This window comes from Cetorhinus maximus, chromosome 21 (genome assembly GCF_964194155.1).
Source record: "Cetorhinus maximus chromosome 21, sCetMax3.hap1.1, whole genome shotgun sequence".
Taxonomy (NCBI): Eukaryota; Metazoa; Chordata; class Chondrichthyes; order Lamniformes; family Cetorhinidae; genus Cetorhinus; species Cetorhinus maximus.
Window position 1 is genome coordinate 1,303,176 of NC_135899.1, and position 15,594 is coordinate 1,318,769.

At 43.8% G+C, this 15,594-nt stretch overlaps 1 protein-coding gene across 2 annotated transcripts in view; it reads right to left on the reverse strand.

The window, feature by feature from the left end:
* LOC144695549 (zinc-binding protein A33-like) overlaps positions 1-15,255 on the reverse strand; it is an 84,092-nt gene extending 68,837 nt beyond the window's left edge. The window contains exons 1-6 of one of the 2 annotated variants that reach the window (XM_078566420.1): positions 14,503-15,248; positions 14,317-14,412; positions 13,990-14,223; positions 12,640-12,662; positions 12,427-12,542; positions 2,387-3,112 (exon numbers count right to left, since the gene is read on the reverse strand). In XM_078566420.1, the coding sequence (XP_078422546.1) occupies positions 2,547-3,112; positions 12,427-12,542; positions 12,640-12,662; positions 13,990-14,223; positions 14,317-14,412; positions 14,503-14,910 (1,443 nt within the window). In that variant the 5' untranslated portion in view covers positions 14,911-15,248 and the 3' untranslated portion in view covers positions 2,387-2,546. Of the gene's footprint in view, positions 1-2,386; positions 3,113-12,426; positions 12,543-12,639; positions 12,663-13,989; positions 14,224-14,316; positions 14,413-14,502 lie in introns of those variants that run through there. The other variant, XM_078566423.1, reaches the window with a different exon arrangement.
* Positions 15,256-15,594: the final 339 nt, after the last annotated feature.

Here is a 15,594-nt window from a genome sequence, read left to right on the forward strand (position 1 = left end):
AGTGGAAAAGCCAGTATTTGTTGCCCATCCCTAATATCTACACAGACTAATGGAACCATTCACTGCACAAACAGTAATTATTTAAAGTCACTTCAAGCTGGTAATCCAGTCAACAGAATCAGCTCCAAACAGAAAGAAATGACGGTGCTCTACCCTCACCAGGTGACCACATTCGGTAATGCAGGAGAAAATAAATCCGTGGAGTCCCGGTCACAGCCCGCAGGTGGCAGTGTTGCTCCATGCAAAATAGGATTTTGATGTTAAAAAAGTGTTTTTGTCCAAATACCTTCATCAACATCGATACACAGGAACCCTGGAGAGCTATCATCAGACAGTAGTGACTGAAGTTCTGATATCGTCTTTCAGGCAGTAAATGAAGCTGAGTGATCTCATTGAGCATGGAAATAAATTCGAGGGCCTGAATGGCCACCTCCTCTTCTCACTAAATAACAAAGATTCTGAGAAATTACACGGTTAGGAAAAAAATCCTAGATAGTTTGTGGTTTTAGGTTTACTGTTTGACTGACAAGTAGTGTTGTTGCACCAATAAACTATATTTATACAATTTAACAATTTGATCTGTTGTAATTAAAACAAAATACTGCGGATGCTGGAAATCATCTGAAGAAGAGACGTCAACTCTGTTTCTCTCCCCACAGACTGCATCTGGTGGGCACTTTTCCAGCGCTGACTGTTTTTATTACAATTTTAATTTGCTGGTGAAGAGAACAGGGAAACTTGATGTTGCAGTATCACCAGAAGCCACTAGGTGGAGGCGCTGCACGGTATTTTGCAATCTGATTTTATTCCTGTAATACCGTTCTGGGCCAGGCGGTGGTGGTGTTGCACCGTCTAATTTTCCTTTCATCCTCACGTTCTAACTATCCATCAATGTCCCCAGTTATTTAACTATGAGGGAGTTCTTATCCTCTCTGTTAAAAGCAAAATACTGCGGATGCTGAGAATGTGAATCTCCTCTCTGTACTCGGAATACAGGCCCAGCTTTTTGAATCCAGCTCTGCAGACACACATCAAGATCCCAAACTGGGAAATTTCACACTCCCAACCTAGGCTTTTTTGAACATTGTACAGACCGGCAGTGTGGAATTTCCCGATAGGGACTCGGTGTGTGACAGGAACATGGAAGTGGGAAGTCCAGGCTCGTGTTTATATCCCCTCCTATTTTTCTGATCTAATTCTCTTTCAGTTGTGAAGAAAGGTCCTGCCTGAATTGTCTGATCAGCCGAGTGTTGCAGCATTTTCTGTTTTTGGTATTGCCGCCAGTCCCAGATATTCAGCAGCAGGTGGCGATACTGCGCTGTAAAACTTGGCTGATCTTTGTACAGCTCAACAGCACCATCATCTGGCAGCAACCGGCACTACAATGAACTGCAAGGGAAAGTTAAACACTGGGAGGAATTTTCACTTTGATCAGCGGTCACAAAACAGGCGTCAGCGGATCAGCGCGTGTTTTACACCAGCATTGCAGCAAACGTCTGATTTCTGCTCTTTAAAACCAAGATTTCCGAACACCCCGTCTCCTTGAAGACGCTAATTTGTGTATTTGAGGTGCTGAATACCCGAGGAATCTTCTCATTTTCAGAATACAATATTAACCTGATTTTTAATATACGTGACAGTGGGAGTGATGAGAAAGGGCTGATGGAGCTGTTGCCGGATGCACACATTTTCCTGAAGAATATTAGAAAACTATCCAAAAATATTTTTATCCTATTACATTTCAGGAACATTGAGAGGAGATAATAATTAGGGAACAGCTTTGAGCATCTCTGCTCTGTCTGCCAGTGTGATCCTCTCAGTTTGAAGGTGGAACATGGCAGCTCAATAAGGAAAGTGTTGCAGCCATCAAGTGTGGAGATGATAGAGGCAGGGTTAAGGCACTGGGTGTGAGCTAGGTGGGGGTGGAGATAGGTGATGTTCTGGAGATATTCATAAATGAAATGAAGGGAAAGTGGGGAAATGAGTGGCAGAGGAACAGAGATGGAAAGGGGCAGATCCTCGGATTGGCCCTTTAGGGTGTGAGGAAGGAGTGTGTCAGTGTTAAACTGAGAGGGAGTGTGGAAAGAGAGTCTCAGCATGAACACTGGGGAAGGGTCAGCTTGAAGTGAGGGGGTCGAAGAGAGAAAAATATAAATTCCCAATTGCCATGGAAATGCAGTATTGTCACCCTTCAATATCTGGATTTCTCTCTCAGGTTTTCATGTTCTGGGTGCAGAGTGAGAAATGGAAACACAGAAAAAAAACCCAGCTACAGACTGGGAAACAGGTGAAGAGATGGAGGGTGGGACTGGGTGGTTTGACTGACTGAAGCAGGGTGTAAATGAAGGAAGGAGACACACAATATGTTTAATTTACATTTTATTTTAATCCTATGACGTTTATATTTGTATTGGTTTTATTTACAGTCTGATTGGGATTTTACAATTTGGAGATTAAATGACACGTTAAGTGACAACCTGTTGTCAATGGGGGTTTCTAACCTCCAACCCCTGACCTCTTCCCCTGACCCTAATCACGGGGTCAAGTCATTGTGACGTCAAAGACGGTGTACACCGCTGAGGCCCCGCCCCTTTTCCAGAACCGGAGCAGATTCTCAGGAACTGGTTTCCATCCCAGGTCCAGAAGAAAGGATAAAGTTTCTCAGTGAATTTATTCCCAGTGAAGCTGTGGAGATGGGACTTGGTGTCCGCGCTGTAAAATGAAACTGTCCCAGACTCAAAACTGAGATAAACTCCCACCTTCCCGGGGATCTGACCGACAGGGAGACGGGATCCAGGAGAGGAGTTTATATTAAACTGATCCCCAAACCGCCCAATGGTCCAGAATCCTGTCTCCGGGCTCAGACTGACCCAGTCCCTCTCCACAGACTCTGCGGCTACTCCCAGTTTCCAGTCCCGATTCCCCTTCACCTCCACCTCCCAGTAATGTCTCCCCGATGTGAATCCCTCTGATCCAAGGACACAGGACCAGACTGTAAACCTCTTCCCGGTGTCAGGGAGACTCCTCCGGGTCCCGGTCCGTCTCAAACTCTTCAGATCCTCAGACACCTCGAGCCCGGGATTCGCTGTTTCCACATCCAGGGTCACAGAGACTGGGAGAAAAAAGCAGAGAATTAGAGACTCACTGGGGATCGGGGGAGAGACTCACTGGGGATCGGGGGAGAGACTCACTGGGGATCGGGGGAGAGACTCACTGGGGATCGGGGGAGAGACTCACTGGGGATCGGGGGAGAGACTCACTGGGGATCGGGGGAGAGACTCACTGGGGATCGGGGGAGAGACTCGCTGGGGATCGGGGGAGAGACTCACTGGGGATCGGGGGAGAGACTCACTGGGGATCGGAGGAGAGACTCGCTGGGGATCGGGGAAGAGACTCACTGGGGATCGGGGGAGAGACTTTCATCGATTTGACCATTTTTGATTTGTTTTCCTGTTGCTCAACATGAAAAAGAGCCGCCCTGAGGGGAGGAAATGAGAATCTGACAACAGCAGAAAACACTGGGACTTCCACAGAGGGAGGTCACAGCTTCTGGAAATATCAAACATTACACCCACCCTCCTCAGCTCTGTGGGATTGTGTGGGGATAGAAATAAGAAAATGAACAAAAGCTGGAACTGGAGCCTCAATGTTAAAATAAATCCTGTTCCCAGTTTAATGCATCACAAAAGGGATTTACAATATCTGGGATTCAAACACCCACCACGCTGCTGAGCAGATTACTGATTGAGGAAACTCACTCTGTCGGATTGGGGGTATGAGTGTGTCTGTGCGTCGACAAATATTTCTGCAGATCGATGTGCGCTATTTGTGTGTGTGACAGGCGTGTGACTGTGAGTATGGGACTATTTTTATGTGTGTATAAGAATGGTTGCCCCTGTGTGTGATTATGGTATGAAAATTACCCACAAATTACTCCAGCAAATTCCCCACAGGCATGGAGATATTTTACAGAACAGATGGGAAAGTGTTTTGATGGATGGGAAACTGACACCAGTACTGGGGACAGAGGAAGCTGTACCATTGGAACAGCCTTCACCTGAACTGCACTGGGACCAGGCTCCTGGTGAATTGTACAAATAGTGCTGCAGTGAGAGCTTTGGAGATCTTGTGACACAGCGGGCAGTGCTCCTGCCTCTGAGCCAGAAGCTCCAGGTTCAAGCCGCACTCCAGGACTTGATGCCAAGGAATGTGTGTTCGTAACACAACTGAAAAGGTTGAGGATCAACTTGTAAATCCTGCGAATGGCAGGTGGTAAAAGTGGGAACGATTCTATGCGATAGAATTAAAATTGGAGCCTTGACCATCACTATTTATAGTTCCAGGATATAACATGAATGGAGAAGTGTATGTTGCCATAGTGACTCAGCCTCCTTGGCTGGATGAACGATGTGGGTCAGGTTGGTGTGAACAGCACGGTGATCAATCGTCGTTCCGGTGGGATGGATTTGGGACCTGTCTCCTTACCCTACGCGTGGTGGAGATTGCGGTGCTTTGGGTCAGACCTGCCTTTGGGCAGAGAACTGAAGAAGAAGGAGACTGAGAGCTTTAAACTAAATAGTGTCGGTGGCTGTGTTCACAAAAGTTTAAAAGGAAGGACAAGGCAATAGTGCCGAGTAATGCTAACAAGATTGTGACAGGAAGGGACAGAGTGCACGAACATAAGAACTAGGAGCAGTGGGTAATTCAGCCCCTCAAGCCTGCCCTGCCATTCATTAGGATCATGGCTGATCTCCTTTCGGCCTCAACTCCAATTTCCCGCCCTCTCCCCATAAGCTTTGAATTAATTACCATCTCCTCCTTAAATTTAATCAGCGTCCCGGCATCCACTGCACTCTGAGGCAGTGACTTCCACAGATTCACGACCCTTTGAGAAAAGTAATTCCTCCTCATCTCTGATTTAAATCTACCACCCCTTAGCCTAAAACTGTGGCCTCTTATTCTAGAATGCCCCACAAGGGGAAACATCCGCTCCATGTCTACTTTGTCTATCCCCTTTAGCATCTTATATACCTCAATTAGATCTCCTCTCATCCTTCTAAATTCTAGCGGTATAGGCCTAAATTGCTCAATCTCTCCTCATAAGACAAGCCCCACATCTCTGGAATCAATCTAGTGAACCTCCTCTGAACCGCCTCCAGTACAACTACATCCTTCCTCAAGTAAGGGGACCAAAACTGTGCACAGCACTCCAGGTGCGGTCTCACCAATGCCTTGTACAGTTGCAACAACACATCCCTATTTTTATACTCTTTTCCTTTAGCAATAAATGCCAAAATTTCACTTGTCTTCCCTATTACCTGCTGTACCTGCATACTAGCTTTCAGCAATTCATGCACGAGGACCTCCAGATCCCTCTGCACTGAAGCAATCTGAAGTTTCTATCCATATAAATAATAAATCGCATTTTTATTCTTCTGACAAAAATGGATAACCTCACACTTATTCACGTTCAACTGCATCTGCCAAATTTTGGCACATTCACCTAACCTGTCCATATCCTTTTGTAAATTTCTTATTTCTTCATTGCAACTTACTTTCCCACCTATTTTGGTGTCATCTGCAAACATAACAGTGCAACAGCAAATAAGGTCAGAGGAGGGAAAATTGTAAAAAGTACAAAATGATCTTTATCAGAATGCACACAGCTTTCATAAGGAGATGGATCAATTCATAACATAAATAGGAATAAATAAGTGTGATATGATCTCCATTACAGAGACATGGCTGCAAAGTTACTCCGGCTGGGACCTAAATATGCAAGGATGTATAACATTTTGGAGGAACAGGAAGTAAGGAATGGAGGTGGGTAGCTCTGATAATAAAGGATGAGATCAGTGCAGTCGTGAGAAATGACTTTCGTTTAGAGAATCAAAATATAGCATTAGTTTGGGTGGAGATTAGAAATAGTAAAGGAAAGAAGTCACTGGTGGAATGCTTCTGTCCTCCTGAAAGTAGCTACACTATAAGATAGAGTATCAGTCAATAAATAATGGAGACCTGTAAGAAAGAGATGGCAATAAACGTGGGAAATATTCATCTTCAAATATATTGAACAAATCAAACTGGCAATGGTAGACTGAGGCATGAGTTTCTGCTGAATTTGAGAATGTTTCTTTGAACAATATGTTCTGGACCCAACTAGGGCACAGGCTATTTTAGACATGGTAATAAGTGTTTATACAGGGTTAATTAATGACCTGATAGTAAAGGATCAATTTGGTAAGAGTGATCGTCACATGATAGAATTTCACATTCAAGGTGAGAAGACAATTAAAGACAATTACAAGGTTATGAAGACAGAGTTAGCTAAGGTGAAACAGGAAAATAGGTTAAAAGGTTAGACAGCAGAGAAGCAGTGGCAGATATTTAAGGATATATTTCAAAACTCTCAAGAAGCTATTATTCTATTGAGAAAGAAAGAGTACATGGAAAGGATACACTGTTCGTGGATAACAATGGAAGTTCAGGATGATATGAAATTGAAAGAAAAGATGTACAATGCTGCAAAGATTAGTGGTAGCCCAGAATATTGGGATTTTTTTAGAAACCAGAAAAGGATGACAACAATGGTAATAAAAAGGGACAAATTAGAGTGTGAGAGAAAACTAGCAAGGAATATGAAAACAAACAGTGAAAGCTTCTACAATGATATAAAAAGGGAGAGAGTAGCTAAAGTGAGAGTTGTTCCCTTAGAGGGTGAGACTGGCAAAGAAGGAAATAGCAGAGACTTTGAACATGTATTTTGTATCATTCTTCACAGTAGAAGACAAAAAAGTATCCCAAGAATAGCAGAAAACCCAGGGTGGGCGATGGGGGGGGAGGGAGCTAGGAACTTAAAACAATCACAATCACTAGAGACAAGGTACTAGGAAAACTATTGGGACTGAAAAGTTGACAGTTCCCCTGGACCTAAGGCCTGCACCCTAGCATTTTAAAGGAAGTAGCTGCAGAGATAGTGGATGCATTGACTGTAATCTTCCAAAATTTCCATGATTGTGGAAAGGTCCCAGTGGATTGGAAAACTACAAATGTCACATCACCATTCAAGGATGGAGGGTGACAGAAAGCAAGAGACTGTAGGCCAGTTAGTCCAACGTCTCTCATTGGGAAAGTGCCAGAATCCATTATTAAGGAGGTAGATGCAGGGCATTTAGAAAATGATCACACAATCAGGCAGAGTCAACATGGTTTTGTGAAAAGGAAAATGTGTTAAACAAATCTACTGGAGTACATTGGAGGTGTAACAAGAGAAACCAGTAGAAATAGTACATTTGGATTTCCAAAAAATATTTGACAAGGTGCACAAATTTAGAGCACATGGCATTGCTCATGATATATTAGAATGGATAGAGGATTAGCTCACTAACACAAAACAGAGAGCTGGGATGAATGGGTCACTTTCAGGTTGGCAAACTGTAACTAATGGAGAATCACAGGGATCAGTGTTATGGCCTCAAATATTTATGATCTACGTTAATGACTTGTATGAAGTGACTGACTGCATTGTCGCCAAATTTGCTGATGCTACAAGGATAAGGAGGAAAACAAGTTGTGAGGAGGATACAAAGTATGCAAATTGACATATGGAGAGATTGAGTGTAAAAATATGGCAGATGGAGTACAATGTGGAAAATATAAGGTCACCCTCTTTGACAGGAAGAATGGAAAAGTAAAATATTATTCACATGGAGAGGCACTGCACAATGTTGCAGCACAGAGGGATCTGAGTGTCCTTGTACATGAATCAGAAAAAGTTAGCATGCGAGTACAGCAAGAAATTAAGAAGGCAAATGGAATGTTGGTCTTTAGTAAAGGGGATTGGAGTATAAAAATATGGAAATCTGGCTACAATTCGACAGGACATTGATGACACTGCACCTGAAGTACTGTGTAAAGTTTTGGTCTCATTACTTAATAAATAATATATTTATATTGGAAGCAGTTCCGAAATGTTTACTAAGCTGATTCCTGGGATGAAGGGGTTGTCTTATGAGGAAACCTTGAGCAGGTTGGGCCGATACCCTTGTAGTTTAGAAAAATCTGAGTTGAAGTTATTGGAAAGTATCACATTCTAATGGGATTGGAAAGGGTCGATGCTGAGAGGATGTTTCCCCTCATGCGGAAATCTAGAACCAGCTCGCAGGGTTTAAAAATAAGGGGTCTCCCATTTAAAATGGAGATGAGGAGGAATTTCTTCTGGATTGGATGCATCCCAGGTTACTGATGGAAGAAAAGGTGGAAATTGTGGATCCTCTGCCCACAATCTTCCAATCCTCCTTGGATCTACAGGAGGTACCAGAGGACTGCAGGATTGCAAATGTTACGCATTGTTTTAAAAACGGGAGGAGGGGTAAAGCCAACAATTACAGGCCAGTCAATCCATCATCGGATGCGGGGAAACTTGTAGAGACAAATATCTGAGAGAGAATGATTTGGCCTTTGTAAAAGTATGCGATTAAAAATAAAATACATAAACACACAAATAAATAATAAAGTCAGTATGGATTTGGTAAAGGCAAACATCTTGATTGTGTTCTTGATGAAGTAGTGAAGAGGTTTGATGAGGGGAGTGCGATCGATGTGTTTAACGACTTACAGAAGGCATTTCACAATGTCTCACATGAGACTTGGCAGCAATATTAAAACTCATGGAATTAAAAGGAATGGATGTAAATTTGACTAAGAGATGGAAAGCAGAAAATAGCGGTGAACAGTTGTTTTTCAGACCGGAGAGTTGTGTTCTCCAGGAGTCGGTATTAGGATCATTGATCTTTTTGCTATATATGCTAATAAACTGAACTTGGGGTATTCAGGGTCCAATTTAAAAGTTTGAAGATGATTGAAAACTCACAAATGTAGGAAACAATGAAAAGGATAGTAACAGGCTTCAGGAAGACAGGGATAGACAGTGAAATGGGCAGACACAGGGCAAATGAAATTTAACACATGTTAGGTGATACATTTTGGTCGGAAAAATGAGATCAGACAATATGAACAAAGTGGTACAATTTTAAAGGAGGTGCAGGAACTAAGAGACCTGGGTGTATTTACTCAAATCTTTAAAGGTGCCGGGGAACGTTGAGATGACTGTTAATAAAAACTTGGCTTTACTATTCGAGGAATAGAGTGAAAAACAAGCAGATTGTTTTAAAATTTAATGAGCCACTGGTTAGGCCTCAGCTGAAGCACTGTGTTCCATTCTGGACATCACTCTTTAGGAAGGATGTCAAGGCATTGGAGAGGGTGCAGAGGAGACTGACGAGAATGTTCCAATAATGAGGGCCTTCAGTTATATGGACAGATGGAGAAACTGAGGTTGTTCTCCTTTTCAGGGAAGGTTAAGTGGAGATTAGATAGAAGTGCTCAAAATCATGAATGCTTTTGATAGAGTAAATGAGGAGAAAATGATTCTGAGGGGAGAAGGTTTGGTAACCAGATGACCTGATTTAAGGTGATTGACAGAAGAAGCAGAGGCGATATGAGGAAATATTTTACTTTTACGCAGCGAGTTGTGACCTGGAATGCACTGTTTGAAAATATAGTGGAAACAGATTCAACAGGAACATTGCAAAAAGAATTGGATTAAATACTTGCAGGGAAAGGTTTATAGGACTATGGGGATGATGGAACTGTATAAAACGCTGGTTAGGCCACAGCTGAAATTTTGTGCACAGTTATGGTCACCACGTTACAGGAAGAACATAATTACTCTGGAGAGAGTGCAGAGGAGATTTACAAGATTGTTGCCAGGGCTTGAAAACTGCAGCTACGATGAGAGATTGGATAGGTTAGGATTGCTTTCCTTAGAATAGAGGAGGATAAGGGGTGACCTAATTTGAGGTGTACAAAATTATGAGGGGCCTAGATAGTGTAGACAGGAAAGACTTGAAAGACTAGAGCTGAGGGATCAATTACCAGGGGGCATAGATTTAAGGTGATTAGCAGAAACATTAGAAGGGACATGAGGAAAAACTTTTTCACCAAGAGGGTGATGAGCATCTGGAATTCACTGCCTAAGTTGGTGGTTGAGGCTGAAATGCTCAACTCATTTAAAATGTATCTGGATCTGCATCTGAAGTGCTGTAACCTGCAAGGTTATGGACCAGATGCTGGAAGGTGGGATGATGATGAGCGGCTAGTTTTTTTTCTCTTTTTTGGTTGGCACAGATAGGATGGGCTGAATGGCCTCTTTTTGCACTGAAACTTTTCTATGGTTCTAAGGGAAAGAGGAGGGAAGTGGATAATTGGATAGTTCTACCAAAGAGACATCACAGGAACAATGGGCCGAATGATCTCCTCCTTCTGCGTGACAACTTTTTATGGTCACAAAATATAAACATTTTTATTAAGACTCATTCTGTATCTTCCTAACAGCTTTGTGCGTGTACCTACGCCACAAGGACCTCAGTGGTTCAAGAAGGCAGCTCACCACCGCCTTCTCAAGGGCAATTAGGGATAAGCAATATATGCTGGCCTAGCCAGCGACACCCACATCCCCATGAATGAATGAACTAAAACATTTCTGAGACTAGCTTTATGTTCCCAATTTGTTCATTGAACTTAAATTCCACCAGCGAGCACGGTGGGATTTGAACCCATGTCCCCACAGCATTAGAATGGGCTTGAGGATTATTGTCTCACGAAATGGACCACGACACTAACACCTCCCACAGCTGCTGCTGTTGTACTTAGATTTCCAGAAGGCATTTCACAAGATGAGACTACATGGTGTCGAGGGTAACATACTAGACTAGAACTGAGGCATGCAGTTTAAAAATAAGGGGTCTCCCATTTACGACAGACATCTCATCTCAAGAGAGCAGTGGAGGCAGGGTCATTCAATATTTTTAAGGCAGAGGTAGATAGATTCTTGACGAACAAGGGATTCAAAGGGGGTAGACAGGAATGTAGAGTTGAGGCCATAAGGACCGAAATCAGATCAGCCATTATCTTATTGAATGGCAAAGCAGTTTCGATGGGCCAAATGGCCTACTCCTGCTCCTAATTCGTATGTTAGTATATATGTAATTTCCAGCCTCATTTTACATTCCTGGTCCATCTCTAACTCTTCCCTTCTCTCCCTTGACTTCTCTGTCTCCATTTCTGGGAATAAGATATCCACTAATATTCACGACAAGCTCATTGACTCCCACAGCTAACTTGATTACACTCCCTCAAACCCTGTTTGCTGTACGACTCTACTCCAGTCACCCATTTACTCCATCTCCATCACATCTGTTTGGACATTGAGTGCTAGGACTCCCGATTTGTCTGCCTTTTTCCTCAGCCAAGGACTCTCCCCACCATGGTTGACATGATCCTCCACCATGTCCGATCTACTTCACACTTCACAGGAGATGCAACACCTGCCATTTCACCTCCTTTATTCTCATCATCCAAGGCTCCAGACACTCCTTCCAAGTGAAAGTGATTTATGTCTGCTTCTTGACTGAATACTGTCCACAAACATGACCCCGAGCTTCCTGCCGCTTGACATTTTGCTCCCACTCTGACCTTTCCATCCGCGGCCTCCTGCAGTGTTGTAATTTATCTCAAGAGAAGCTTGAGGAACAGCAGCTTATCATTCGACTCAGCACTCTGCAGCCTTCTCACCTCAACACTGAATTCAACAATTTTAGATTAGATCCTCTGCCTACATTTTGTTTTAGGTTCTCTTTCTCCGGTGTGTTTTTTACATTTCTTTCTTTATTCCATTACTTTTCAGTCAGACCGCTGCTATCCAGCCATCCACACATCATCCAGCCACAGATTTCGATCCTTTACTTTATCCACTACCACTCCCTTTGGCTTTTGTACTCTGAAACTTTTCATCATTTAATCTCTGCTGTCCTCCACCCTGTCACAAACCTTGCCTTTTGACATTGCTAAGCCCCAAACCGCCCCTTTTGGCTTTCTTTACATTCCTAATTTTATTCAGCTCTGAATCATTGATCTGAAATGTTAACACTGCTCTTTTCTCCAAAGATGCGAGGGGGACTGAAAGCCCTGCCATTGCTACCAAACTCCCTGTCCCACGAAGCCCCTCCAGCCATCACTGACCTGTCTGCCGGGGTCCATCCTTGATCCTAGGCCTCAGGCTGGTGTCGTATTGGCAGCAGCCATCGCCCCTCTGACTGGCCGTCAGCACTCAGCGTGTGTGATTCCGCCCCCATGCTCCTTGATCTGGGGGAAGGCCCGCTGCTGTCTTGTCAAATGTCTGAGTGGCTTTTGATGTGACTGGCCTTCCCTAAAAGAGGCAGCACCAGGCTCTCCCTGACATTCCACCCAGCGGCTGAGACCCCCGTCACCTCCATTAAATACCACCCACTATCCAAGATATTTGTATACATAATGATTCAAATTATAGGATATAAATCAGGATAAAGGAAATTATCTGAGTTTTACCAGGGTTAATGGCATCCAGCATTTCTCCCCACATTGGACACGGGAAAGGTCCGTTGAATTTTTCGATGGACAGGACATCATCTGCTAGTGACAGCTCTTTATATTCATTGCAAATCCTGTCGGTATTAAACAGTTGATTACAAATTGACCATAAACACTTGCCTGAGTAATTTTACCAACTTGCACTGAGTTTCGCTAAAGTTCATGTCCTACCTCCTCTTCTGAGATGCTTCCTCCTGAAATAAACAAAACACAAATCTGAGTTGACCGAGATTGACTGTCCATATCCAGAAAGCAGGAATGACACTCACATTGTTACAAGCTGCTGAGAATTGTCAATTCCCATTGCTGCAGACATAGAAGAGAAGGAAGATGCTACACAAAGAATATCGGAGCACAGGAGAAAGTATAAAAAAGTTTACAAGAACTGATAGAGTTCAATTAACAGCAAAGATTGATCCACTTTACTCTAGAAAAGAGAAGACCTGATAGAGATCTTTAAAATTATGAAAGGGGTCGATTCGATCGATTCAGTGAAGATGTTTCCATGAGATGGGAGTCCAAAAATAGGGGCTTTAAATATGATATAGTTACAAATAAATCCAATGAGGAGTTCAGGAGAAACTTCTTCACCAGGAAAGTGATGAGAATGCGGAACTCACTGTCTCACCGAGCCATCGGGTGGAATTTAACGTGGGTATTGATGGTCTCGTCCACCAGCTGCTGAGCTGGCAAGGACCCCACACCACCTGCTTTTGGGAAGACCTGTCACATTAAATGGCAATCAGGCTCTTCATTGGGCAGCGGTGGGCCTTCCCTGGGATGAAGAAATGTCGGGATAAACGTCCCGCCTACTGAGAGCTGCCGGCCAATCAGAGGCTGGCACCTCTTCATTGCTCAGAAACACCACTGGGGAGGGACCTGATCCACAGGCGAGTGATGGATGGAATGGGGTCACGGGTTCGGAGTCGCCGGCAAGAGGGGAGTGGGGGAGCTTGGCTGCATGTGCAGTGGGATAGCTCTCAGTGACCCCTACCCACCACAAGATGTTGGGACCCTCAGTCAGGCACTGAGTGCTTTTGAACGTGGGACCCCCCTGAGAAACACAGCAGCAACCCGGACAGGATTTATTTATTGAGCTTCCCTCACGGTGAGTTCCCTGCCTGCTGCTGGGTGAATACCAGCGGCAGTGAGACCAGACCTTTAAGTGAACACTAATTGTCCACTTCAGGGGCTCAACAGGCAGTGGGAAGGCAGTTCACCAGCCTTCCTGGTATGGACTTAAGGAGGTCAGAGGCTGAACGGGGGCAGGGTACCCACCCATCATCCACCCCCCTCCTATCCCTCCCATCACCAAACTCGCCTCAGTGGGAGCACATTAAATTCCGCCCACTGAGGCAAACATTGCAGATATATTTAAGCGGAAGCTCGATAAGCACATGAGGGGGAAAGGAGCAGAAGGATATATTGACAGGGGGAATGAAGTAGGATGGGAGGAGGCTCGTGTGGATCATGCTGTGACTGTGCACTTTCACTGAACTAAACTGAAATATAATCCCTCACCTTCAGAAATATCACTCCGTCCTTTTGTTCCAACAGTTTTTCCAACTGTGAGAGTTTCTCCTGAATAGAATTTAAATTCTCCTGAATTTCACGAAGGTTTCCCTCCATTGTTTTCAGAATTTTTCCCTCTTCTTCCCTGAGATCTCGGATTAAACGCTGCTCCTTCTCAGTGACAATCTGGTGCATTTTAGTGAACTCGGATGCGATGTGGGTCTGCAGACTGCTCGACTGTTCCTAGAAGAGGAAACGTTAAAAATAATATTTTTATGTAATACAAACAACAAAATAATGAATTAAATTTGGAAGCTCAGCACAGGGAGACTTTACTCTAATTTGGGAAATTTTCTGTTTCTGCCGCTGCTCCATTTCTAGAACCGCCGATTTCTTCTGTGTGAGAGAATCGAAGGAAGATTTCACCCGATCCTGGGATTGGGAGAGAAAATCAGAAAATAAAAGTGTGAGACCATGAAAATGTGATCAAATAATCAGGTGATCAAATCTGTTCCCTTTTACCTTGTAGATTCCAACAGCTTCTTTAATCGGCAGGAAGCGGTGCTCTCTGTGTTCCCGCGAATCTCTACAAATCACACAGATCAATTTCTTGTCAGTTTCACAAAACAGCTTCAGTTCTTCCTCATGTTCCTCACAGTGAAATTTACTTTCTTTCTCTTTCGGATTCACCTTTAATTTTCGAGCTTTTTCAGCCAAATTCGCTAAGGCCCGATTTATTCTGAGGTTTCTTTCCGGAAACTCCTCTCTACATTCCGGGCAGGAATTTATCTCCTTTTCCCAACACTGGGTGATACAGGAGCGGCAGAAGTTGTGTCCACACTCCAGTGAAACCGGATCGGTGAAGAAATCAAGACAAATGGGACAAATTGCCTCCTCAGTCCAACTCTCCTCCGGCTGTCTGGAAGCCATGTTCACACTCAGCACTTCCTGATTCAAACCACTTTCAGTTTCAATGTTCCTGCGCTGCTCCTGAACACATTCAGTTCGGTAATTCCCTCAGGACTTTCACTGCAATACACAGGAATTATTAAGATAAAAGCAAAACACTGCGGATGCTGGAAATCTGAAGCAAAAACAAAAATCACTGTCAAAACTCAGCAGGTCTGACAACATCTGTGGAGAGGAAGTCAGAGGTAACGTTTCTCGAGTCCAGATGACTCGAGTCTGGACTCGAAACGTTAACTCTGTCTTTCTGTCCACACATGCTGCCAGAACTGCTGAGTTTTTCCAGCAATTTTTGTTTTTGTCTCAAGGAATTATTGTTATTTGCTGCTCCAGGTCCCGCCCACTCTGAGACCTAAAGACAAAACCCAGAGCAGAATGAAGAATAAACAGGGAATAATTGAACCCAGGCGATGAGAGCGAAGGACCGATGGTAGTTGGGGGTGGGTGGAGAGAGGATGGGAGGAGGTGGGGATTTTGTCCTGTGAGTGACTGGCAGATGCTGCTCTCCTTCATATACTTCTGTCTCAAAGCAGCACCAGGCATGGATGACCAAGGTGTGTTTTACTTTATGGGAAACACAAACTGAAACATATTGTCCAGCTCCTCCTGACCTCTCCCTTTAAATCCACGATGATTCTCTCAATCGTC